We start from the raw sequence: 24,964 nt of genomic DNA, 5'->3' as shown, positions 1-24,964 counted from the left end.
AGGCGCTTCTCAGCCCTTTGAGTTCACCAATTTCTTCTTAACTTGCAACTACTGCTTATGCTGGCACCCATTTTAAAGGTGATAAACACTTCATATATTCGTACTCGCGTGAGATCTACTTCTACAGCGCACAAATTCAATAAGTGTGGAAGGTTTGCTTTCCTGCAAAGATAAAAGATAATGGTTGTACTGACAAGATAATGAAATTCCGCACAAGCGACAAATTTGCTTGTTAGTCCTGTTAGTGCGCAGATTATAGAAAAGAGATCTAGCCGTGATTTATAAGTTTACCTACATCTCGTCGCGTCATTCACGTCCGCTAACCATTAACGATGACACGACGTGTAAGGATGACGCTGCGGTAGTTCCGTATAAAACAAGCAGTGATCTCCGAGACCATCATAGTTACTGGGAGATGGCAGAAGCATCACACGACGTTTAGCGGTTCGTCAACTAGTCAGGTATGTACTGTTTCCTCAGTCGTTGCGCTAGACGTCAAAACTGCATTACAGTCCGCAGCTCGTGGTCTTGTGGCAGCGTTCTCGCTTCCCGTGCTCGGGGTCCCGGGTGCGATTCCCGGCGAGGTCAGGGATTTTCTCTGCCTCGTGATGACTGGGTGTTGCGTGTTCTTCATCATCATTGACTCGCAAGTCGCTGAAATGGCGTCAACTAAAAAGGCCTTGCAATATGGCGACCGAACTTCCCCGCATGGGGCCTCCCGGCCAACAATGCCATACGATCATTTAATTTTCACTGCACTACAAAATGTAAGTGCGTTGTCTGTATTACGTTTAAAGTTAATAATGTCAGTGATGGTCTCTTATAATTAACGTAACATTCTAATCAGCCAAAGGCGACATATTTGTGAAAAATGTTAAGTATTCCTCTATTATTCGTCTGAATCTGTACGTAAATGGCGTATGAGCTGATCCAAAATAATGGTTTGTAAAGAACCTCGCTAAATCTGCAGGTTTGTATTACCAATACGATTGATTTGTATTATGATGCAATTGATATGCAGTCAGAAAACACTTAGGGATAACATCGGATATACTGTCAACAGATCCACTGAATCACTGAACTTAGACTCTCCATTTCGTCTGCGAAGTTTTATACGCAATGCGCCTTCGTATTCGCGGTTACTAGCAGTGCTACAAAATTACCGCTGGTCTCAATGGAGCCGGTTTGAACGCTGTGATTGAGACGGTCTTTCATACTCAAGATCTGACTAGCAACATATCGGACGAGAGGTGATGACCTACATATCATTATTACCACTATCGCCACACCATAATCAAGTAGCTGGTGTCTGGTTCAGAAGTCGGCGTAGTGACTTATGTTTTGGACTCTTTTGATTATTCAGCTCCTGCGTTACGTTTTGGAAATCTGTCTTTTTCGAGCATGGCTGTGTTCTCTGCCCGTAAGAACCTAGCCTTATAAATACTCAAAAAATAATGAGACCACGTGCTGCAGCTGGCACATCTAAATCGGTATATTCATAGTTAAATCGTACACAGTTTTCTGCTTATGGACAACAGGAGTTTTAATTGGCGTTAGGGATTAGGAAACACTAGTATGTTCCAGTTTCCTCTGATAAACATCATTAGTTATATACATTAGGCCTTGACACGTTATGTGTGTGGGGGAGACTGCACAGCGGAGAAGCAGGTGAGTGTTTCTACTGTCCCAGATGTGTGTTTTTCATGATATCCTTAACTAATTTTACCCGAATTCCTAGAAGGTTCCTAAAAAAGTCATGGTCTTCGTTATCTAGACAGAAACTACAAACCGTCTCTGATGGTCTCTACAGGACGTTGAGATATCAATCTAGCTTCCCTCCGTGTACTGAGTTCGTGACGTCCAAATCCCAATTCGCTGTTGATAGCAAACAAATAATAATAATAATATGTGAACTGAAAATCGTTGGAATCAAAAATTGTATGCAAACACGCCAACACATACTGCAGTCACTCATAAAGAAAATCGTTCGTTTGCATCACTGATAAAGACCAAACAACATGCAGTTATTTAGCCGTAAAACCAAGTCAACAAAACATCACACAATTATGGTCAAATGTTAACAGCGAAGTTTACTGAGCGGTTAATTCTATCGGAGAATCATAAGCAATGAACCAATTTACAGAGAAATTACTTGAAGAACACGGGGGAGAAATTTATAAAACAGTGTCAATGGAAAATGTAATTCTTTTATTAACACATTTCGACAACATTTGAGCCGTGTTTTCCCGGTAAACAAATAATTACAAAATTAAACAGAAGCAAGGATGGGGGGGGGGGGGGGGGGTGGATAACTCTTGTGATTAAAGAATCTTGTGCTAGTAAGAGTGATCTGTACGGTACCTAATTCAAAGAACAAGCAGTAGTCAAGATTTGAAATCCATTGGCATCAGCATTGTCAAATCCCCCATACTGTCATAAAAAAGGAAAACTCATGCAAAAACCACAAAAAAATACGGCAAAAACCTATTTGGAGAGTTATTCTACAAGAAACCAACAAAACTAGGCATCCAAATAAAAATGAGCCAGCAAAAAAGAGCTCTAGCGGAAATGGTGACCCTTTCAAGTCACTGGCCGTCAAATTCCATGACTGCTTCTTCACAGTGGCTGCAAACACTGTACTCAGTATTAAACGAGCAAGATTCACTTGTACAGACACTGCATGCAATACGAACGGACGTTAGTTATAAAAACACACGCTCTGAGGAGATTACAGAAGTCAGCTGGTCACTAAAAAGTACGGTAGTAGTTTGATGGACATGATGGTGTTCCTTCTAGAATACTAAAATCTTGTTGTGATTGCATAGAATTACCTCTAAGCTATCTTTGTTGTCAAAAAATAACTCAGGGAATTTTTGTTGTTAGAATTAAATAAGCTTAAGTAACACACGTATACAACTTTGGAGATAAGCAAACCACTTCTGATTACAGGCCTACATTACTGATTCTAGTCTTTTAAAAAAGTTTGAGAATTTGGCCTATATGGTGTACTGATCCATTTAAATGAACACAACTTGTCAATTGCATCTCAATTTTGCTTTTGTATCGGTTCTTCATTGAGAAAGAAATACAAGGTCTCACAAATGAAATGTTACCAGAGCTAAATCAGATAAATTATCCTACTGTTATATTCTGCGACCTTACCAAAGTCTATCACAAAATTATGCTTATAAACTAATATGTTATGCAACTGGCGGCATTCCACTTGCAGGGATGCAATCCTGCGTCCATAACAGTAAGCGGATGGTCTCATTAACAAGTTATATCTCAGGCTTGAAAATAACCTCATAACAGGGTAACAACATAAAGTGCCACAAGGCTCGATACTGGCTCCACTCTTCTTTCTAATCTACTTAAGTGATCATTCAATTAGTAGAGTGCATCGTATGAAGAGGACATTGTACCTAGGAACACACGATATTTTTTGGTCGGTACTTCAGTCTAGTGACTGATTTTGTGATCAAATGAAGGAATGTGTACAGGGGACCACCATAAACAGTTTCTGGCATTCTCTACAGTTTTTGTTGTTGTTAGAGATACGGATGTGTTTGGCACGGCATTAGTAAATATTCCACGTCCTGCGCATTTAGAGCTGTATAATATATGTGGTGTCTGTTCTCTCGGAGATGTCTGAATTAACAGACACCATTTTTCATCCAGCAGCCATTTATGAATCAAGACACAGAGAAATTATAGACATTAACTGTGAATGGGCATTGTTTGAAATCAATGGGGAAAGCTGAAAATTTGTGTCAAAGAATTTGGGTCTGCCGGGAGGCGTGCTGACGTGCAGCTGCAGTTACCACTGTGGCCGTTTGACTTTGTGTTCAGAGCAGCTGCCTATTAAGCAGGAGACCCAGATTCGAATATCAGCCTGGTGCAAATTTTCAACTTTCCCCATTGATTTCAATCAATGCCCACTCGGAGCCAGTGGCTGTAATTGCTTTGTGTCTTAAAGAAATGTGGAATATTATTATTATTTAATGATGAATATATAGAATTTTATTCATTGTTTATTTAACATGTGGACATACTTCGTCTGTCGTGTACCATCTTGTACTTTGATACAGAAGAAGATCTTTTACCATGGAACATGTGACACCTGCAGATGAACTGAGTTTTTTTCTTGATGTCTTAATAATTTGCCTTGAAAGTGGAAAGTTGAATTATTTTACAATAGCTTCGGTTTCAAAATGTATTTAACTTCTAACTGGTTTCTGCTTAAATTAATTTGATTACTGAATATTGGTGTGTAGTAAAGTAATAATGCAACATATAAACTATTTAAAATAGTACCGACAAGATTGCCTCGATTGCAACTCTTGAATTGCAGTCGTATATTTTTTGGTACATACCATATTATACCTTGGAGCGTGTTTCACATTTGGGAAAACGTTGAGTCTCCAGAGTAACTTTTGTAACGTCAGAAAAAACTCCAGCATATACAGGGTGGTCCATTGATAGCGACCGGGCCAAATATCTCACGAAATAAGCATGAAACGAAAAACTACATATTCATGTAGTACATAAAGAAATATGAATGTTTTAGTTGGTCCACTTTTTTCGCTTTGTGATAGATGACGCTGTAACAGTCACAAACGTATAAGTACGTGGTATCACGTAACATTCCGCCAGTGCGGACGGTATTTGCTTCGTCATACATTACCCGTGTTAAAATGGACAGTTTACCAATTGTGGAAAATGTCGATGTCGTGTCGCATTATGGCTATTGTGATCAAAATGCCCAACGGGCGAGTGCTATGTCCGCTACTCGGTATCCTGGACGACATCATCCAAGTGTCCGGACCGTTCGCCGGATAGTTACATTATTTAAGGAAACTGGAAGTATTCAGCCACATGTGTAACGTCAGCCACGACCTGCAACAAATGATGATGCCCAAGTAGGTGTTTTAGCTGCTGTCGCGGCTGATCCGTACATCAGTGGCAGACAAATTGCGCGAGAATCTGGAATCTCAAAAACGTCGGTGTTGAGAATGCTACATCAACATCGATTGCACCCGTTCAATATTTCTATGCATCAGGTATTGCATGGCGACGACTTTGAAGTGTACATACAGTTCTGCCACTGAGCACAAGAGAAATTACGGGACGATGACAGATATTTTGCACGCGTTCTATTTAGCGACGAAGCGACATTCACCAACAGCGGTAACGTAAACCGGCATAATATGCACAATTGGGCAACGGAAAATCCACGATGGCTGCTACAAGTGGAACATCAGCGACCTTGTCGGGTTAATGTATGGTGCGGCATTATGGGAGGAAGGATAATTGGCCCCCATTTTATCGATGGCAATCTAAATGGTGCAATGTATCTGATTTCCTACGTAATGTTCTACCGAAGTTACTACAAGATGTTTCACTGCATGACAGAACGGCGATGTACTTCCAACATGATGGATGTCCGGCACATGGCTCGCGTGTGGTTGAAGCGGTATTGAATAGGATATTTCATGACAGATGGATTGGTCGTCGAAGCACCATACCATGGCCCGCACGTTCACCGGATCTGACGTCCCCGGATATCTTTCTGTGGGGAAAGTGGAAGGATATTTGCTATCGTGATCCACCGACAACGCCTGACAATATGCGTCAGCACATTGTCAATGCATGTGCGGACATTACGAAAGGCGAACTACTCGCTGTTGAGAGGAATTACACGTATTGCCAAATGCATTGAGGTTGACGGACATCATTTTGAGCATTTATTGCATTAATGTGGTATTTACAGGTAACCATGCTGTAACAGCATGCGTTCTCAGAAATCATAAGTTCACAAAGGTATCACATTGGAACAACCGAAATATAGTGTCCAAATGTATCTACGTTCTGTATTTTAATTTAAAAAACCTACCTATTACCAACTGTTCGTCTAAAATTGTGAGCCACATGTTTGTGACTATTACAGCGCCATCTATCACAAAGCGAAAAAAATTAAAACATTCATATTTCTTTACTCGCTACACGAATATGTAATAAAAATTGGGGGTTCCTATTTAAAATAACGCGATATCCGTTTGACCTATGGCAGCGCCATCTAGCGGGCCAACCATAGCGCCATCTGGTTTCCCCCTTCACGCTTGGCAAGTTTCGTCCTTTGTAGTTTTTTCATTTGACGCTTATTTCGTGAGATATTTTGCCCGGTTACGATCAATGGACCACCCTGTATATTTGGAATAACAAAATATATAAAACTTATGTTACAGAGGTGGCTAAAGGCGAAAGTCTGAAAAGTGTACCAAAGTACAACACTCTTCCCCGCCGCTACTTTAAACGACAGTTCAAAACCTGTAATATTTGCTGACGACACAAGCATACTAATCAACAGTCCAAACTCAACCTTAGCAGACACAGTACAGATGATAGTTGAGCCAGCCTACAAATTGTTCACAACTAACAATTTAAATCATAATCTCTCAATGATACATAGCAGTGGCTTCAAATAAGCAGTAACACACCAGGAGTGGTCATACATTGCATGGAGCGCAGTGTGTGAAATTCCTTGTGGTTCAGAAGGATAAGAGGTTAAACTGGAGGCAACATACGGATAAATTAATCAAGAAGCTCATTTCAGCGTGTTATGCCCATAGAAGCACTTCTGTTTGTGCTGATTTCAAGACAAGAATGTTGACTAATTTTGCACATGTTCACTTGCTGCGTATTATGCAATTACCTGAAGCAAATAATGTGTTTTTTCAGCAGACTCGAGTAGTAAGAATATTGTGTCAAGCTGGTGTATCTTATAAAACACTTTTTAAGGATTTTGCAGTTCTTATGCTCACTTCCCAATACATTTACTCCTTAATACATTTACTGCTTAACAGCTTTTGTTGCCGATAATAATAATTAATTTCACATTCGGAGTCAGTCAGCTCTCCTGACCAATCCATTCTGCTGTTACTGCGTCTCTGCTGACAACGCTCTGTTGCCGTTTCCTGTTACACTACTGGGTCCACTTCTCGTGACACCTGGCGGTGTATTCTACGTTACATAGGGATGTCCTATACGTCTGATCAGATAGAATATGTTAGACTTGTTCCGCTCAAATATTTCAAACAGCAATTAAAAACTGACACACGCAATATTAGTGTTCACTTGACTGATGATCATTTAGGAATCCGAAAGCTGGTTCATAACAAAATACGAAATAAATATTGTTGTGGAAGATTAATACTTTGTGTGCTACTTTTAAGTACATCTCTGTTCCTCCAAGTAGCAATGGAGTCTTCCATAAATTTGCGAAATTGCCTGGATATCTGTGGCGTCATGTGAGGTTCTGTATATATAATCATTGCAAACTGAGAGCTTTTTTTGTTAAGTACCTTTCATCATCAGAGGGGTTCATAAAACAGCCACGGACTATAGCAGAATACGCTGAGTCGATGGCTGACGTCTGCAAATACTAATTGGGAAACTGTTGTCTTGCAGACCCGGTTAGCGCTGATTTGTGCAGTCTCTGATAGTGTTGATTTCTGTCACCTTCTGAATCATTATTACATATGTATATGTCCACCCTCCATGACGCATGGAACTTGCCGTTGGTGGGCTGGCTTTCGTACCTCAGGTATAGATACAATCACAACGGAGGAGTATCTGTTGAGAGGTCAGACAAACGTGGCCGGCCTCTGTGGTCTAGCGGTTCTAGGCGCTCAGTCCGGAGCCGCGCGACTGCTACGGTCGCAGGTTCGAATCCTGCCTCGGGCATGGATGTGTGTGATGTTCTTAGGTTAGTTAGGTTTAAGTAGTTCTAAGTTCTAGGGGACTGATGACCATAGGTGTTAAGTCCCATAGTGCTCAGAGCCATTTGACAAACGTGTGGATCCTGAAGAGGGGCAGCAGCTTTTCAATTGTTAGGGTCAACATTCCGATGACTGTCTGATCTGACCTTGTAAACAAAACGGCGTTGCTGTGTTGGTAATACATCCGATTGAAAGCAAGGGAAAACTACAGCCGCAGTTTTTCCCGAGGGCTTGCACTGTATGGTTAAATGATGATGATAACCTTTTGGGTAAAACATTCCGGAGGTAAAATAGTCCCCCGTTCGGATCTTCGAGCGGGGACTACTCAGGAGGATGTCGTCATCAGGAAATTCAGAAGGATGCAAGTTGCGGTTGTTATTCGAAAATGAAGAGGCTTTTGCACTGGATAGAGTAGCATTGAGAGCTGCATCAAACCATTCTTTGGGCTGAAGACCACAACAACAACAAGAACAACAACAGTAAATGTATGTGTATGAAATTAATTACTGAGAAACTCATATTTTAACTCTCATTAAGATTGCCGTGTCTGAAAACTCCTGTCTGTAAAAAGCATACCGTCTTGCTCACTATGTTGTTCTCGAGCAATACTGTTTAAAATAAACACTGGACTTTGAAAAAAATATCATGAAGACATGCAAAGGGAATAAAATGATTTATTTCTCTCTTAGTGTTATAAAAAGAGAAAGCTCACCTTAGCACACTTGTAACACTGTGAGTATCCTATGAATGAAACAAGAAGCAGTTGACCTTCTATAAGAAATTTGCGAGCGGTATCGCAGAGTACCCCCGTGACGGTGTCCGCTGGATCTGTCACTGTTTTCAAATAGCCCCCGGTGTCTCAAACTTCACTGTTGTATTACTGAATAACTGTAAGAGCAAATCATGTTTCGGAGAACAAAATGATTGCTGGAATTATTACCTAACTCATGAATTTCTGTGACGAAACGATATTTATTCTCCCGGTACACTTGACAAGTACACAGCATTGCATAATCACAAACCTATCAACCAAGGAGATTCTTATTTTTTATCTGAAACGATGTGATGATTTTCAGAATCCACAATGGCTCCTCTAACTCTCTACGTCAGCCCTTTGAGCGCTCCATGCCGCTTGGTACGTCTAGTGGCTGGTATTGTTGGAGTTGACTTGAAAATAGTGAACGTAAACGATCTTGCTAAGGACCTGAAGACGCCTGAGATGTTGAAGGTAACATATATAATCAGTATAGTTTAAGTATTAATAAACGCAAAAAGTAACTGAAGAAGTCTGTTTATCTATCGCCATTTCTTGTTATAAACTGCTATCTAAAATTACCAACATTCTCTGTGAATTTTAGAATGTATTCAGAAATCACGTAGAAAACGAGTCGAAGCGTGGATCTTGGAGTACCTGAAGAATAATATACTTTATCATGTATTTTATACAGCTTTACTTTGCAACAGTGTTGTTTGGCTACAACAAGTGGTTTTATTGAGTGTTTGTTAATTTTTTATTATAGAAATGTGGTGGCTGGAAAATAAATACATTTATACTCCTTAATTTCTTCTCTAGACGCCCTTTCATCATAAATTGATATCTCAGATGTCGTATGTCTACTTTTTTGTGATTCTTTTCCTTATTTCAGAAAAACCCACAACACACTGTGCCGACGCTGGACGATAATGGCGTGTACAATGCTGAGAGGTAAGGCTACAGACGTAGTAGTGAACAGTGTCACTACTCCTCGAAGAATAACAGTGCCTCCTCAATATATTCCAAAATGAATCTTTGAAAGCAGAAAGAAAATTTAGTGTTTTGTAATGTTTTGGTTTCAGTATAATGTACCTTTCTTCTCATCCCCGTGACTTGTTTTTCGCCGGCCGTTGTGGCCGAACGGTTCTAGGCGCCCAGTCCGGAACCGCACTGCTGCTATGGTCGCAGATTCGAATCCTGACTCGGGCATAGATGTGTGTGATCTCCTTAGGTTAGTTAGGTTTAAGTAGTTCTTAGTCTGGGGGACTGATGACCTCAGATGTTAAGTCCCGTAGTGCTCAAAGCCATTTGAACCATTTAAATTTGTTGTTCCCTTACAATGAAAATGAGCAACACCTTATTACGATACCAAAAGCAATGAGAAGCTGTTGGTACCTATATGATGCATCTGATAACTGAAAGTCACTTCTGCTTCGAAAAGTTTTCTGCTAGTAAATTGCTTACTAACAACAATCGGCTTTATTTGAGAGAGAAAACTTCTTTTTGATAGTGAAAGGAAAAAAGGCCCCTCTTGAGTGTGTCAGAAAATGTAGTTAGTAGCCGCGCGGGATTAGCCGAGCGGTCTTAGGCGCTGCAGTCATGGACTGTGCGGCTGGTTCCGCCGGAGGTTCGAGTCCTCCCTCGGGTATGGGTGTGTGTTTTTGTCCTTAGGATAATTTAGGTGAAGTAGTGTGTAAGCTTAGGGACTGATGACCTTAGCAGTTAAGTCCCATAAGATTTCACACACACTTGAATTTTTGAAGTTAGTATTTTTTCTTTTCAAAGCATTTCTGGCATTGGAAATGTGTTTTTGCTTTTTAGACACGTCGCAAGTCAACAGACTGACGACTGCTTTATATTGTCTCCTAAAACGATAAAGCTACATATTATTGGTCCATAAATAGCATTACGCACGCAGTTAAAGCTGTCAGCAGGTACAATTGCTTTCTTGTCTGGTTCTGGAGGTTAACTTCTCCTAAATGCTTTTTCACCCACACAAAATTTTCCTTTATGAAAACTATCCTGTCTGTCCTTATACGAGAACATAAAAAATACAGTGTTGGCAACATTACTGTTAAAATTTTCAGATAATTAATGAAGAAATAAGGAATTATGGAAGAAGATAGCTTGGTAAGGGTGGGCAGTAGTAGAAAATAATGATCAAAACAAAAACGTTTAAATTTAAAATAAGTTATGCTAATATTCTCTTGAGAACTGTGTTCTAACTGCAAGCACAGTACTGGGTATTCGTTGTCTAGGCTATGGCTGCACACGTCGCTGACAGTCCAAAATTGCATATGTGTATGCTGCACCTAAATAGTTGTATGTGCACAGTACAAATATTGTTGTTGTTGTTGTGGTCTTCAGTCCTGAGACTGGTTTGATGCAGCTTTCCATGCTACTCTATTCTGTGCAAGATTCTTCATCTCCCAGTACCTACTGCAACCTACATCCTTCTGAATCTGCTTAGTGTATTCATCTCTTGGTCTCCCTCTACGATTTTTACCCTCTACGCTGCCCTCCAATACCAAATTGGTGATCCCTTGATGCCTCAGAACATGTCCTACCAACCGATCCCTTCTTCTAGTTAAGTTGTGCCACAAACTTCTCTTCTCCCCAATCCTATTCAATACTTCCTCATTAGTTATGTGATCTACCCATCTAATCTTCAGCATTCTTCTGTAGCACCACATTTCGAAAGCTTCTATTCTCTTCTTGTCCAAACTATTTATCGTCCATGTTTCACTTCCATACATGGCTACACTCCATACAAATACTTTCAGAAACGACTTCCTGACACTTAAATCTATACTCGATGTTAACAAATTTCTCTTCTTCAGAAACGCTTTCCTTGCCATTGCCAGTCTACATTTCATATCCTCTCTACTTCGACCATCATCAGTTATATCCCCAAATAGCAAAACTCCTTTACTACTTTAAGTGTCTCATGAGTGGTGCAGTGGCTTAGTTTGTATAAGGATTAGGCATGAGATCAATGAGTTTATAATAAGAGGCACCCTGAATGTGACTCCACTGAGTTCTGGAAACAGCAGATGATTCTGTGGTGGCCTTTGTCTTGTCTCAACTCAGTGCGCTCAAGGAAGATCGAGGACGACGTAATCTATTCACAGAGTGAGTTTGTGTTACAGTTGAGTCCGAGTTGGTTCTTCATTCATAATAATTGACTTTCTAGGGAATGGAGCACACACAATATTATATTTGTGCCTAAGTATTCCACTGGTAGCATGTTACGTTCTTCGCCCGCACTTCACAAAAGGCATTACGTGTGGCAGCTCCAGTGAAGTTAACTCTTACCTCGATCTTCCTTGAGCGCGCTGAGTTGAGACAAGACAAAGGCCACCACAGAATCATCTGCTGTTTTCAGAACTCACTGGAGTCACATTCAGGGTGCCTCTTATTATAAACTCATTGATCTCATGCCTAATCCTTATACAAACTAAGCCACTGCACCACTTGCAATGAAGTTCTGTCAACAGTAGGTTCTAACAGAAAGAGATTATCATCCATACCATTATTTCAGTGAAATGAGTACTCTTCTGCATTCAGTGCAAAAAAGGGTTTGTTGCTGCCTACATTACTAACCTTCCCAATGCCACATAGATGTCTTTGGGTTACTAACGGTTGTTTGTTGTCGACAACCTTGCTTCTGTAGTGAAGAATCATAGCATCTGAACTGCTTCACTTCCTGTCTGTTCCATAGAAATCTTATACAAGCAGCATTTGCTTGAAGTGTGCTTGAGAAGTGGTCAAATTTTAAGGAACAAACGCTTTTAAAGACAAAAAAGTGGTATCCGAATTATCTGAAAAACCACTAGCAATTAAATGTAAATTTTCATTACGTAAATGTATAAAATATGTGTATAATAAGCATTAAATAAGTAGAGTCCCAAGCTTTACTTCATCAATACACTATTCGTTTCATTTTCTGTGGTTCCATTAGTAGTTGGTGAGTCTTAACACAGTCTGTTTAAATACATCTCGAATATGTTTTGTTACATTTTACTGAGAATTCTTCAACTTTCTTAAACCTCGAGAATGCTAGCTCTGAATCAGGAAAATTGAAAGGTCCCAGGGAAGTGGTTTTTTAAACTTTTTGAGAGTAAGTTTTTGCACAGCAACAGTCTTCTTGCCGACACTTTTGAAGGTTGTCTCTCATGTCATACTGCTTATGGTTGAGTGTCATGACATTTCAGTGTAGAAAAAATGTGTAAGTGTACAATTTATTTGTAGACTATTTTTGAAATCAACAGGATCTCCAAACAAAAAACTAATATAATCGACATTTCTTAGGTTCATAGAAAATCAAAATTGTATATGGTAGTAATTATACTCTCTCCTCAGTGCAGTAGTTTTGCGTGGGACGGAGCAAATTCCACCAGATACCTGCACCCTTCCCCGAAAGGACTAAGCAAGACGCGGTCAAACAAAATTCGTCGTATTTTTCACTAACATTATTTCAAATACAAACCCAACACACGAAAAGCTAATTAGTGCTAATATCTACAGTTATGTTCGTGTATTTCAGAAGAGTATATTAACTTACGTGACAGATATGAATACGTACTTCTATCGTTATTATTTTACGTTTTCCCTCCTGAACTCCATCTAGAAGGCTTGCAGTGGCAACAAGGGTTGTAATGTTTCATTATCTTGTAAATACTAATAGTGTAGTTCAAATAGTTCATATGGCTCTGAGGCTATGGGACTTAACATCTGAGGTCATCAATCCCCTAATACTTAGAACTGCTTAAACCTAACTAACCTAAGGACATCACACATATCCATGCCCGAGGCAGAATTCGAACCTGCGACCGTAGCGGTCGCGCGGTTCCACACTGGTGCTCCTAGTGCCGCTCGGCCACAACGGCCGGCAATAGTCTAGTAAAATAATACACATAATTATATAGATAATTAAATATTCCAGCATAATTTAGTTAATCATGTTTTGCACATGCAAGCATCTTATGTTGAGTCCATAGGGATAGAAATGATCTGAGCATATAGAAAAAAAAAACGGTTGCTGCTGAAAGGTAGTCTTATTCAAAATGCCACTGAACAGCTGCAATACCTATCAGAATGAAATTAATTCGCGAAAGATAACCAGTTTAAATCTCCTTCTTTCTGTAATGAATACATTCTCAATAACTTTTCGTTATGTATAAATGCCCAGTATTTCTGAGCCTACTCTTCAGTAATATTATTGTTTTTTGCAAACAGCCGCGCCATAGCCATGTACCTTATTTCTAAGTACGGAAAGAACGATGCTCTCTACCCGAAAGATGTCAACAGACGAGTCCTCGTCGACCAGAGACTGTTTTTTGACCAAGACTTCTACAGCAGGATTGTGAGTGTTTTCGTAAGTATCACTTTATTTCCCTCTTTCGTACTTGTCTAAATAAGTATTCTTCCATTTTGTAACGTCCTTATGTAAAAGTGATTTTATGTGTCGACTGTTGAACGATACAACGTAGGAGGGAGTAGAAGAACTGACGTTTACAATATTAAGTTCCTGGGTTCGCTGCCAGATGAGTTAGTTGAAATGAAGCGATGTTTCAGTAAATATCACTCTCATGATCCTCCCGTGAAGTATCTGAATGGGGTCAGAGTCACGTTTTTACAGGTGGTACCAGGATTTGGTATGCACACTATCAGTGGCCCAGGGAGGGGGTAGGAGCAGGTCGCGTATGAATCATATGTTATCTTTTCATCAACAGCGAGAAAGGTGAACCCCTGCTTTGAGACAACTGTATGTTAGCAGCTGTTGGCAGCTTTCAATTGTAACATGAGGAGCGGTGTTAGGTGCTACAGGAACGCTCATTTATAAGACGGCTTGTAGCAAAGGCAGTCACCTGAAATTAGCGGCTTAGAATTCTTGTTTTTGTAAATTAAAAATAAATAAAATGGAAAGAATCACTGGTATTTCTTATTACATTACAACAGTCAACAAAAAACTAACTGGTGGAAACATGCTACTACTTTTCACTTTAACCTGTATGTTCAAAGAGATAATGATCCTGATTTTTATGCCCTGAAACGTCACCCCTTTACATAAGATCTGATCCGTATGTGAATAACGCAACGGAATAACTAAAGGAGGTTTAACAAGGGTTAACCAAGTCAAAACAAACCTTAATCCTTGCAATACCCATCCCACAGCTACTCACTATGCATGTGAAATAATTGGGTTTATAGATTCAATCCGTTCCATTCAATTGTTTTTGCTCTCTGTGTCTTACAACGCTCAGTAATTTCAAAAACCTTGACCCAGTTTAGTAGCAGATATCGCCTCGATGTCTCCATCTTCACCGGCTAGTGGCTACACCGTCATGAACTTTCCTGTAGAACAGAAAACCTTATTTAATAAAACTGTAATCTCTGCTTAAAGCAGGTTATTCCCTCACAGCATTAAATCTAATTAAGATGAACATAGCACGTTTCGAGATCGTAGTTCTTGATTAATATATTTAATGTTAAGGAATATGAGGAAGATTAACCTGAACACAAACCAGGGGGTATGAAAATAAGCTTAAAAACTATACTCAGATCTAATATAATGGCCAAATACTTGAATACAAGGTATAGTGTTACGTCTACAAATCCATATGGACGGGCATTATGTCCTTACATTACCATCCCGATACAACAAGCAAAAAGAAAATCTACCGCATATTAGAGTTAATGTCCGAAATATTATTTGACGAATGAAGGGCAACGAGACAAGCAATTTGAATAATACCGTAAATTGATCCCAAGCGTTATGAAAAACTGAATGTACGGAAAAAGATCTTACATTTCCAACGTTAGACTCGACAGCAAAGTGTATCGCTGGAAGAAATCTAATACTCCATAATCTGAAAACCACGTAATGTGCAATCACATAACAGCAGTGCAAGCGCACTAGCCAGCAACTATCTCGCCATAATCCAGAGCAAAGCCGATTGAATGCACCCAAGTCACTCTCGCAAGATGAAGCGTCTATACTACACGGCGGAATCGGCAACTCGACATCTAGGCAGCAGGTGGAAGGCAAGAGTGTGTCTTTGTCTGCCGGCTACTGGGTCTCGCGAACAAATAGTGTCACCAAACTTCACTAGTGTCTGAGTCCCCAACGTGCTGAGCCATAATTTACAGTTTCGACCCAGATATGTACTACCTATCACACGGGCTTAAGTGACCATAGATCCTCGAGGCAGACGAGTGCTTATCGGTGCGCGCATGAACGCGACATTAAAAGTCCCTAACAGCAGACGCCTTTCGCTGTGTGACAGCCGAAGGTTGTTGATTCTTGCACAAGGAACCACAGCTTATTTAAAAATAATAATGATAAAATTGTTAGAAGTTACAAACCTACATTAAAATGAGCATACCAAAGGGGGTATGGTGGTGCCGGTAAAGCGTCGTGAATGATTCATCAATTTAGTAGTACAACTGAGTAATACATTTTGACGTCACGAACAAAATAACAAATATGGCCACTGATGACACTGAACGCACATGAGAAGCCAGGTAAAGATGCAAAAATGTTTAACAACGGTTAACATTAAATGGAAAGTTATACAGCAAAAATCATAAATACATCACTACAAAATTCCAGATGAAGAGAATAACAATATATAAAAGCCAAATCTAAGATGAAATAGAAGGGATAAAACTGATGAAGACTAGGCGGCACAGTAACTGCGTGTCGTATTCCACGGTCAAAGAGAAGCGACGATACATAATACATTTAGATTAATGTATTAAGATAAATTACGTATGACTAAAATTAAAGTGGAGGGAATGGAGGGATCCCAGGTAAACACTGACATTGTTATTTCATTACAAAATGCATAAACAATGAGCAAAATAGTGTAGCACACAAGTAAAATGAATTCAGTTTTGATAACAATAAACATAAAAATAACAACAAGAAAAGAAAATAGAATGGCCCAACTTAAGTGCGGAGCATTATCGTGTACATGAACAATTATATAGTCCCAGACTTTAAGAAAAGTCAACGATCGTGACACATTATTGGTAGAAATGTATCGTTGCTAAGAGCAAATAAAGTAGCACATAAAAACGGAGAATGTAGACTAGAACAGCAAACATATGCTGTGCACCTCATAAGCAAACGCAGATCGCGTCAATGAGAAGTATAGATGGAAAAAACAATAAAGTGACTGCAAATACGCTGCAGAACTTAACTTTATACTTAAGCAATCTGTAGTGCCAAACTCTGCGAAAAAAAAACCAGAAAAATTAACCCAATGCGGGTATAAACACAGCATCAGAAAAACAAAAACAACAACACATAAAAATAGCATTACATAGACTGTGCACATGCATTATGAGGTGCACAGCCTATGTATATTGTCTTGGTCTACATTCAGAATTTTTATATGCTGCTGTATTTGGTCTTTGCAATGTTTCGTTTTTACCAATAATATGTCAAGATTGTTGACTTTTTTCGAAGTCTGGAACTACATAATTGTTAATGTACACGGTAACGCTCCACACTGAAGTTGGACCATCCTATTCCCTTTTTTATTTATTTTGCTGTTTGTTATGAAAATTCTATTAATTTTATTTATGAACTACGCTGTTTTGCTCGTTGTTTATGCATTTTGTAATGAAGTAAATGTGTCAGGGTTTCTCTGGAGCCCTCCATTTATCCATTTTAAATTTAATCATACGTATTTTATCTCAATACATTAATCTAAATTAGAGTACTACGCCTACAAATGTATTATATGCCATTCCTTCTCTCTGTCCATGGAATACGAGACGTAGTTACTGTACCGCAGAGCCTTCATCTGTTTTATCCCTTCTCTTTCATCTTAGATTTAGTTTTTATGTATTGTTATTCTCTTGATCCGGAATTTTGTAGTGATGTATTTATGGTTTTTTCTGTATAACTTTCTATTTAATGTGCATTATTATTAAATATCATCTATTTCATCCCTTCTCTTTCATCTTAGATTTAGTTTTTATGTATTGTTATTCTCTTGATCCGGAATTTTGTAGTGATGTATTTATGGCTTTTGCTGTTTATCTTTCTATTTGATGTGCATTGTTTTTAAATATTTTTGCATATTTACCTGGCTTTTCATGTGCTTTTAGCGCCATCAGTGGCCATGTTTGTTATTTTGTTCGTGACGACAAAATATATTACTCAGTTGTGCTATGAAATTAGTGAATCATTCACGACGCCATACCGGGTGTATGAAGCATTACCGTACCTTCTTTGGTACACTATTTTAATGTAGGTTTCTAATTTCTGCCAATTTTATTATTATTTCATGGGGGTATTTTTGATCCGTCGTTGCCACTACTAAAACGCGTGATTTTTTCATCAGACGCTTTTCGCTTTATTGAGGTAAAGCATCATCAGTTGCTGATGATTTTTCGGCTGACTTCTCGCTTACATCGGGAAATGCCGTCTGCTAGCATATCGTGTTTTTCTGTGTTAGACACTGATAATTTTGGTCTAATTTTTTAATGTTCTGCAGCACTATGTTTTTCTCACAACACACTTTTATGCACACAAGTGCATACCCTCATGAATTATAAAGCAACCACGGACACTATAGCCACAAAAATGAAGAATTTATTATTATTTGTATTAAATAAGCTGTGGTTCCTCATGGCTTTTATATTATTTCTACAGATATGCTGAAGATCACTTTACTCGAAACACGTAAATAGAATTGAGTTGCTGAACACCAGATGACTAAACATCTTTTCTCCAGCGACCGTAACAGCAGTATTTAAAAATTTTAATTTCATAAAGTGGTCGCAGGCTTATTAAGTGACTGTATGTCACACCTTACAAAATACTGCCGCTAGGACGGTCAGCGATAAGGTTTTAATGGACTTGCTTCTCTGTGGCAGCGTAAACGTTTCCGTGCATCGCAAGCCAATCGTAAACAATGGAAATTATTTCGAGTTGTGTCATTGAAATTTACAGATGGTTTTGCTGCTGTAATAAACGTATCAGTTGCATTCCAACTTTTTATGGAAACTTCCAGTGTCTGCTGTAGAGATCAAAACATCTTAATCTCGATGGCTTATTTTATTATACCTTTCCAAGCGCCAAAGTTCTTGCACGACACCCCAGCCATTCAAAATCGAACGTACGGTCTGTGTAGGCAAAGGGCTTTTGGAACAGCGTAGTCAGGGAAGCCACCAAAATTAGGATTATTGATGGTCACTTGAAGAGAAACAGAGGCTATCAACTGAGCTCTGTTTGGTACCCACTGCAGGCCACAAAGCGTTGCGAGCGGTCCCCGCCGGAAGACGACCAGACTGAGCGCCCAGTGGGGCCAGAGTGATCTCGCCGGGACACAAATACTATCTATTACTCTCCATTTTACCCGCAATGGACCTCTGGCAGGGTATGGACTACCCATTGGCTCCACCTATAAACTCAACAAAACATCGCGCCATTACACGAACTAACCTAGATGCAAACCTGGGACCTTTACAGTGACCCAAATCGCTGAGAGAAACGAGAATTTCTCATCTACTTCATTATAATGGTTTACGTGCGTTACGATAGAGTAATTTATGTGGACTGGCATTAGAGCCCAGAGCTCTCTTGCTTGTGGATCGTGGTCTATTTAATGAGTTGTCCAAACATAATCCGAATTTATTATTATTCGTTTTAAATAATTATTCCGAATATCATTGGGAACAAAGCATACTGGAGGGAATGGCCTGAACACATTGAAATTGCTTCCAGATCCTTATCTCTCTGTGAATCACTGTCTAATAGTGCTGTTCCCTCCGACTCATGATGTGGTGTTTGCAGCCTTGCACTATTTGCAGGAGAATCACAATGGAGACGTAAGGTATGGGAAGAAAATGGGAAGAGATTAAGACTTGGTGTTGATCCATGACACACAGTACTTGATTCACGCACACTGTCTGAGAAAGTAAAAGTTTCTACCTTGACTTATCCATCAGCTTCAAGTCAGATTTCTTTATTCTGGCAAATACTTTCTTAATGACTATGGTGTGCCATTTTAGATGGAGATATTTATCTTTTTGTTACTCACATTAATCATTTCAGGAAAGATGTCCGATAACTGCTGAAACTAATATGATAAGCTTTCTGTCAAAATGGCTGTCACTTGACTATCGATCAACTACTTAAGTGTAACATAAACAATGCAGATGAGCCTTAAAAATTACACAATTCTTTTTCCTGCGTTTTTCCCTTTGCTGCACGTTTCCTGGTTTTTGGTTCTAACTTTCAAGGCCATTTACCACAGTAACGATGTATTCAACATAATTATTGAGTGCTGAGTCAAATAACAATTCTTTTTCAACAGCGGCCGAAATTAGACGCAAACAGACCGACCCCAGTAGCATCGTCAAAGTGAACGACGGGCTGGAGAGCCTCAACAGAATGCTGGAAGGGAAGCAGTGGCTGGCCGGGGACAACATCAACCTCGCCGACTACGCTGTCGCCATCTCTCTGACACCAATCGAGGTACAAGGACGGTCTTCTCACTGAGGTGACAAAAGTCGTGGGATAGCGCTATGCACGTACACAGATGACGGCAGTATCGCGTACACAAGGTGTAAAAGGGCACTGCATTGGCGGGACTGTCATTTATACTCAGGTGATTGATGTGGAAAGGTTTCCAGGGTGACTGTGGCGACACCACGAGAATTAACAAGCCTTGAACGCGGAATGGTAGTTGGAGTTAGACGAATAGGACATTCTATTTCGGAAATCGTTCGGACAGTCAATATTCCGAGATTCACAGTGTCAAGAGTGTGCCGAGAATACCAGATTTCAAGTATTACTTCTCAACAAGGACAAGCAGTGGCAGTGGCAGTGGCCTTCACTTAATGACCTAGAGCAGCGGCGTCAGCATAGAATTTTCAACGGGAACAGACAAGCAACACTGCGTGAATTAACCGCAGAAATCAATGTGAGACGTACGACGAACGTATCTGTTAGGACAGTGTGGCGAAATTTGGCGTTCATGGGCTATGGCAACAGACGACTGACACCAGTGCCTTTGCTGATAGGTGACATCGTCTGCAGTGCCTCTCCTGGGCTCGTGACCATATCAGTTGGACCTTAGATGACTGGGAAACTGTGGCCTGATCATATTTCAGTTGGTAAGAGATGATAGTAGGGTTAGAGTCCGGCACAGACCCTATGAAATCGTTGGCCCAAGTCGTCAACAAGGCACTGTGCAGCTGCTGGTGGCTCCATAATGGTGTGGGCTGTGTTCACATGGAATGGACTGGGACCCCTAGACCAATGAACAGATGATTGACTGGAAATTGTTATGTTCGGCTACTTGGAGACCATTCATGGACTTCATGTTCCCAAAGAAGGATGGAATTTTTATGGATGACAGTGCACCATATTACCAGGCCACAGCTGTTCGCGATTGGTTTTAAGAACATTCTGGATCATTCAAGCGAATGATTCGGCCACCCGTGGAACACTTATGGGACATAATCGAGGGGTCAGTTCATGCCCAACATTCTTCGCCGACAACGCTTTCGCAGTTATTGACAGCTGTAGACGCACCACGCCTCATTATTTCCGCAGTGGCTTCCAGCGACTTGTTGTGCTCGTGCTATGTCGAGCTGATGCACTACGCCAGGCAAAGGGATGACCGACACGATATTAAGATGTATCCCACGACTTTTGTCACCTCGTTGTAAGTCGCTGCACAATAATAATTCTTACTTTAAAAGCGTCTCATGCACTTGTGTACATTAGAATTTTGGGCAGTATTACGTATAGATACACTACTGGCCATTAAAATTGCTACACCAAGAAGAAATGCAGATGATAAACGGGTATTCATTGGACAAATATATTATACTGGAACTGACATGTGATTACATTTTCACCCAATTTAGGTGCATAGATCCTGAAAATTCAGCACCCAGAACAACCACCTCTGGCCGTAATAACGGCCTTGATACACCTGTTGATTGAATCACACAGAACTTGGATGGCGTGTGCAGGTACAGCTGCCCATGCAGCTTCAACACGATACCACAGTTCATCAAGAGTAGTGGCTGGCGTATTGTGACGAGCCAGTTGCTCGGCCACCATTGACCAGACGTTTTCAAATTGGTGAGAGATCTGGAGAATGTGCTGGCCATTCCTGTATCCAGAAAGGCCCATACAGACCTGCAACATGCGTTCGTGCAGTATCCTGTTGAAATGTAGGGTTTCGCAGGGATTGAATAAAGGGTACAGCCACGGGTCGTAACACATCTGAAATGTAACGTCCACCGTTCAAAATGCCGTCAATGGGAACAAGAGGTGACCGAGACGTGTAACCAATGGCACCCCATACCATCACGCCGGGTGATACGCTAGTATGGCGATAACGAATACACGCTTCCAACGTGCGTTCACCGCGATGTCGCCAAACACGGATGCGACCATCATGATGCTGTAAACAGAACCTGGATTCATCCGAAAAAATGACGTTTTGCCATTCGTGCACCCAGGTTCGTCGTTGAGTAAACCATCGCAGGCGCTCCTGTCTGTGATGCAGCGACAAGGGTAACCGCAGCCATAGTCTCCGAGCTGATAGTCCATGCTGCTGCAAACGTCGTCGAACTGTTTCTGCAGATGGTTGTTGTCTTGCAAACGTCCCCATCTGTTGACTCTGGGATCGAGACGTGGCTGCACGATCCGTTACAGCCAGGCGAATAAGATGCCTGTCACATCGACTGCTAGTGATACAAGGCCGTTCGGATCCAGCACGGCGTTACGTATTACCTTCCTGAACCCACCGATTCCATATTCCGCTAACAGTCATTGGATCTCGAACAACGCGAGCAGCAATGTGGCGATACGATAAACCGCAATCGCGATAGGCTACAATCCGGCTTTTATCAAAGTCGGAAACGTGATGGTACGCATTTCTCCTCCTTACACAGGGCATCAAAACAACGTTTCACCAGGCAACGCCGGTCATCTGCTGTTTGTGTATGAGAAATCGGTTGGAAGCTTTCCTCATGTCAGCACGTTGTAGGTGTCGCCACTGGAGCCAACCTTGTGTGAATCCTCTGAAAAGCTAATCATTTGCATATCACAGCTTCTTCTTCCTGTCGGTTAAATATCGCATCTGTAGCACGTCATCTTCGTGGTGTAGCAATTTTAATGGCCAGTGGTGTGTAATCCCAATCTAGATTTAGGTTTTCAGTGATTTCCCTAAATCGCTTTAGGCAAATGTTGGTATGGTTCCTTTGAAAACGCACGACCGATTTTCTTCCCCATCCTGCTGCAATCCGACCTTGTACTCCAACTCTAATGACCACTTCATGGACGGAACGTGAAACCCTACTCCTTCTTTCGTAAAGAATTAATTAATTGCTAATTAAATGCTAGGAAGCCGATGCCACCACAGCCCAGAGGAAAAACTGTCTATTATTATCCAAGGGAAAAATGCAAAGTGACGTATTAATGAAACTTCTTTTAAATTTCGGTGGATGCCATTTTTATTCTTTCATACTGACAATGCTTTCAACTTTGGTAACGCAGTCAGTGTACATCACGACCCCGATTTGTTTTTCTTTCAGCTTGTTCCAGAGAGTGGAATCGTCCCCACCAAGCACCCTAACATCAAGGAATGGCTTCATCGTGTGGAAAGTTCTACTCCGAAATACATGGAGTTGCTCAAGACATTCCGTGAAGGCGTACAGGAACTACTTAAAAAATTTAAACAGTAAATTTAAAAAAATTGTACATTCATTGTCAGTGCATAATAATACAGTATTAATTAGTTTCTTGCGAAATTATACTTCTGCTTTTGTAAGACATCTGAGAGGTATTTCTTAATTCGAACCGTCAATTTATCTTATTTCAGTGTGAAAATAATTTTATTGATCATTAGCGTGAATAACAACACCAGTTTAAATGATGATGATATCAACTACAGTGTCGTATACATAGTCAAACTTAAATGAATGTCCTTTGAAATATGCACACACACACACACACACACACACAATGTTCGTGCTCGACTGCAGAATCCACATTATTATAGTCTTTGCAAATTATAACATGAAATCCATGTGTCTAAAATTAACTTTCTACCACAGACTAGGTGCAAGATGACACTGAAAAGACTAGGATTATGTGTCTGTACAGGATTTCCGATCACTGTAGAGTGAAAACTCAGAGAACCTGGAAAGATTTCTTAGGTATTTCCCTCCGCATTGCGTTCATGGCAGTTCACAAATGGTCAACAGCGGTTATCGGACGACCCTATTAACCACGTCGCCGATCAGCAACGTCCAGACATGTTCGATAAGTGACATGCCAGTCGAACGTGTGATAAAAGAAAACAAAGGAACCCATCGTTCCTCCAAGGAGGTTTGGTCGTTCCTCGTCACATTTGGCCAAGCAATGTTCTACTGAAACATAACATACGGAGTATGTCACGTAATGAAACTGCCTCGACGTAGCAGGATTTGATTAAACTGAATATGAGTACTCGAGACTGCATGCCAAGTTATTCAGATCGAGCCCCAAACCAAGTGATCATCATGTGGGCTGCCGGGCTGTGGTCACTGCTGTCGTGGCTACAGCGTATGCGGCCTTCACTCCAGAACGGGATGAACTGGGAATCCTCTGGAAACACTACATATGGTATTCAAGGTGCCAGAGAAAGCTTCCACCTGTCCATTGGAGTCTGAGGCGGTTTCGCTTTCTGGAAAATCAAAGATACCGCAATAGCACGTGTGTCGCCTGTCACACGCGCCAGACGGCGTCGATTTGTGAACTCTGCCACACTCACCAATCGTCACAGGTTCATGCCGATATTGTATCTTCTGATATCGGTATTGCTTACCTGGATTAGGCTTAAAACTCTGGATTAACTTAACATTGCGTAACATTACTAATTCAAGTTACACAACCTACTACTTCCCACCTCACGTTACATGACCTCTCACGTTGAATTTATTAGAATTATTTCTTACGATTGTTGCAATTTTCCCAAATGTTAGTGCATAAAATATGTACGACGTTTCTGTGTCAAAAACATACACTGAAAATTTTAAAAGTTTGATAATTAAACATCTTAACAAAGAAGTTAGTATTGCGTGGTGTACTACCACATGTTGTTTTACATTTCAACTAGCAACCGGAACAAGGCAGCAAACTTTAATACCTGTTCCACACTCATATCGTTGTTGGCTTATACAAGGTCATTTTAAGACTGTCTACAGATCTATTAGCCAGTGTGTTACTTGAAGCTTTGTTGCCAGCAGTTCCCTATCTCTTCTGCTCTAGCCCACCTGATAAAGAGTACTTCTCCAGTCTTAATTTACAGCCAGTCACTCTTCCACTGACCTCTTTCCTCAACTGAATGGCTGAAACTTTTGTAGAAGCATTTTAAATATTCTGGAAACATCACAACAGCTCGTTTAT

At 40.5% G+C, this 24,964-nt stretch overlaps 1 protein-coding gene across 1 annotated transcript; it reads left to right on the top strand.

Annotated features, from left to right (window-relative positions):
• Nucleotides 1-419: 419 nt before the first annotated feature.
• Nucleotides 420-23,259, top strand: LOC124594504 (glutathione S-transferase 1-1-like). The gene is made up of 7 exons (XM_047132879.1): nucleotides 420-461; nucleotides 8,855-9,006; nucleotides 9,425-9,483; nucleotides 13,771-13,913; nucleotides 18,626-18,638; nucleotides 19,882-20,029; nucleotides 23,110-23,259. The coding sequence occupies exons 2-7, from the start codon at nucleotides 8,863-8,865 to the stop codon at nucleotides 23,257-23,259; spliced, it is 657 nt and encodes a 218-aa protein (XP_046988835.1). The 5' UTR covers nucleotides 420-461; nucleotides 8,855-8,862.
• The last annotated feature ends 1,705 nt before the right edge of the window (nucleotides 23,260-24,964 follow it).

This window comes from Schistocerca americana, chromosome 2 (genome assembly GCF_021461395.2).
Source record: "Schistocerca americana isolate TAMUIC-IGC-003095 chromosome 2, iqSchAmer2.1, whole genome shotgun sequence".
NCBI lineage: Eukaryota > Metazoa > Arthropoda > Insecta > Orthoptera > Acrididae > Schistocerca > Schistocerca americana.
This window is presented reverse-complemented; position numbering and strand designations above follow the sequence as displayed.

Bases quoted from the DNA above. Each gene is read 5' to 3' on its own strand.
- LOC124594504 (XM_047132879.1), top strand. From the start codon at position 8,863: ATGGCTCCTCTAACTCTCTACGTCAGCCCTTTGAGCGCTCCATGCCGC. The intron at 9,484-13,770 runs GTAAGGCTACAG...TTTTGCAAACAG, and splicing joins GGCGTGTACAATGCTGAGAG to CCGCGCCATAGCCATGTACC. The intron at 20,030-23,109 runs GTACAAGGACGG...TTTTTCTTTCAG, and splicing joins TCTCTCTGACACCAATCGAG to CTTGTTCCAGAGAGTGGAAT.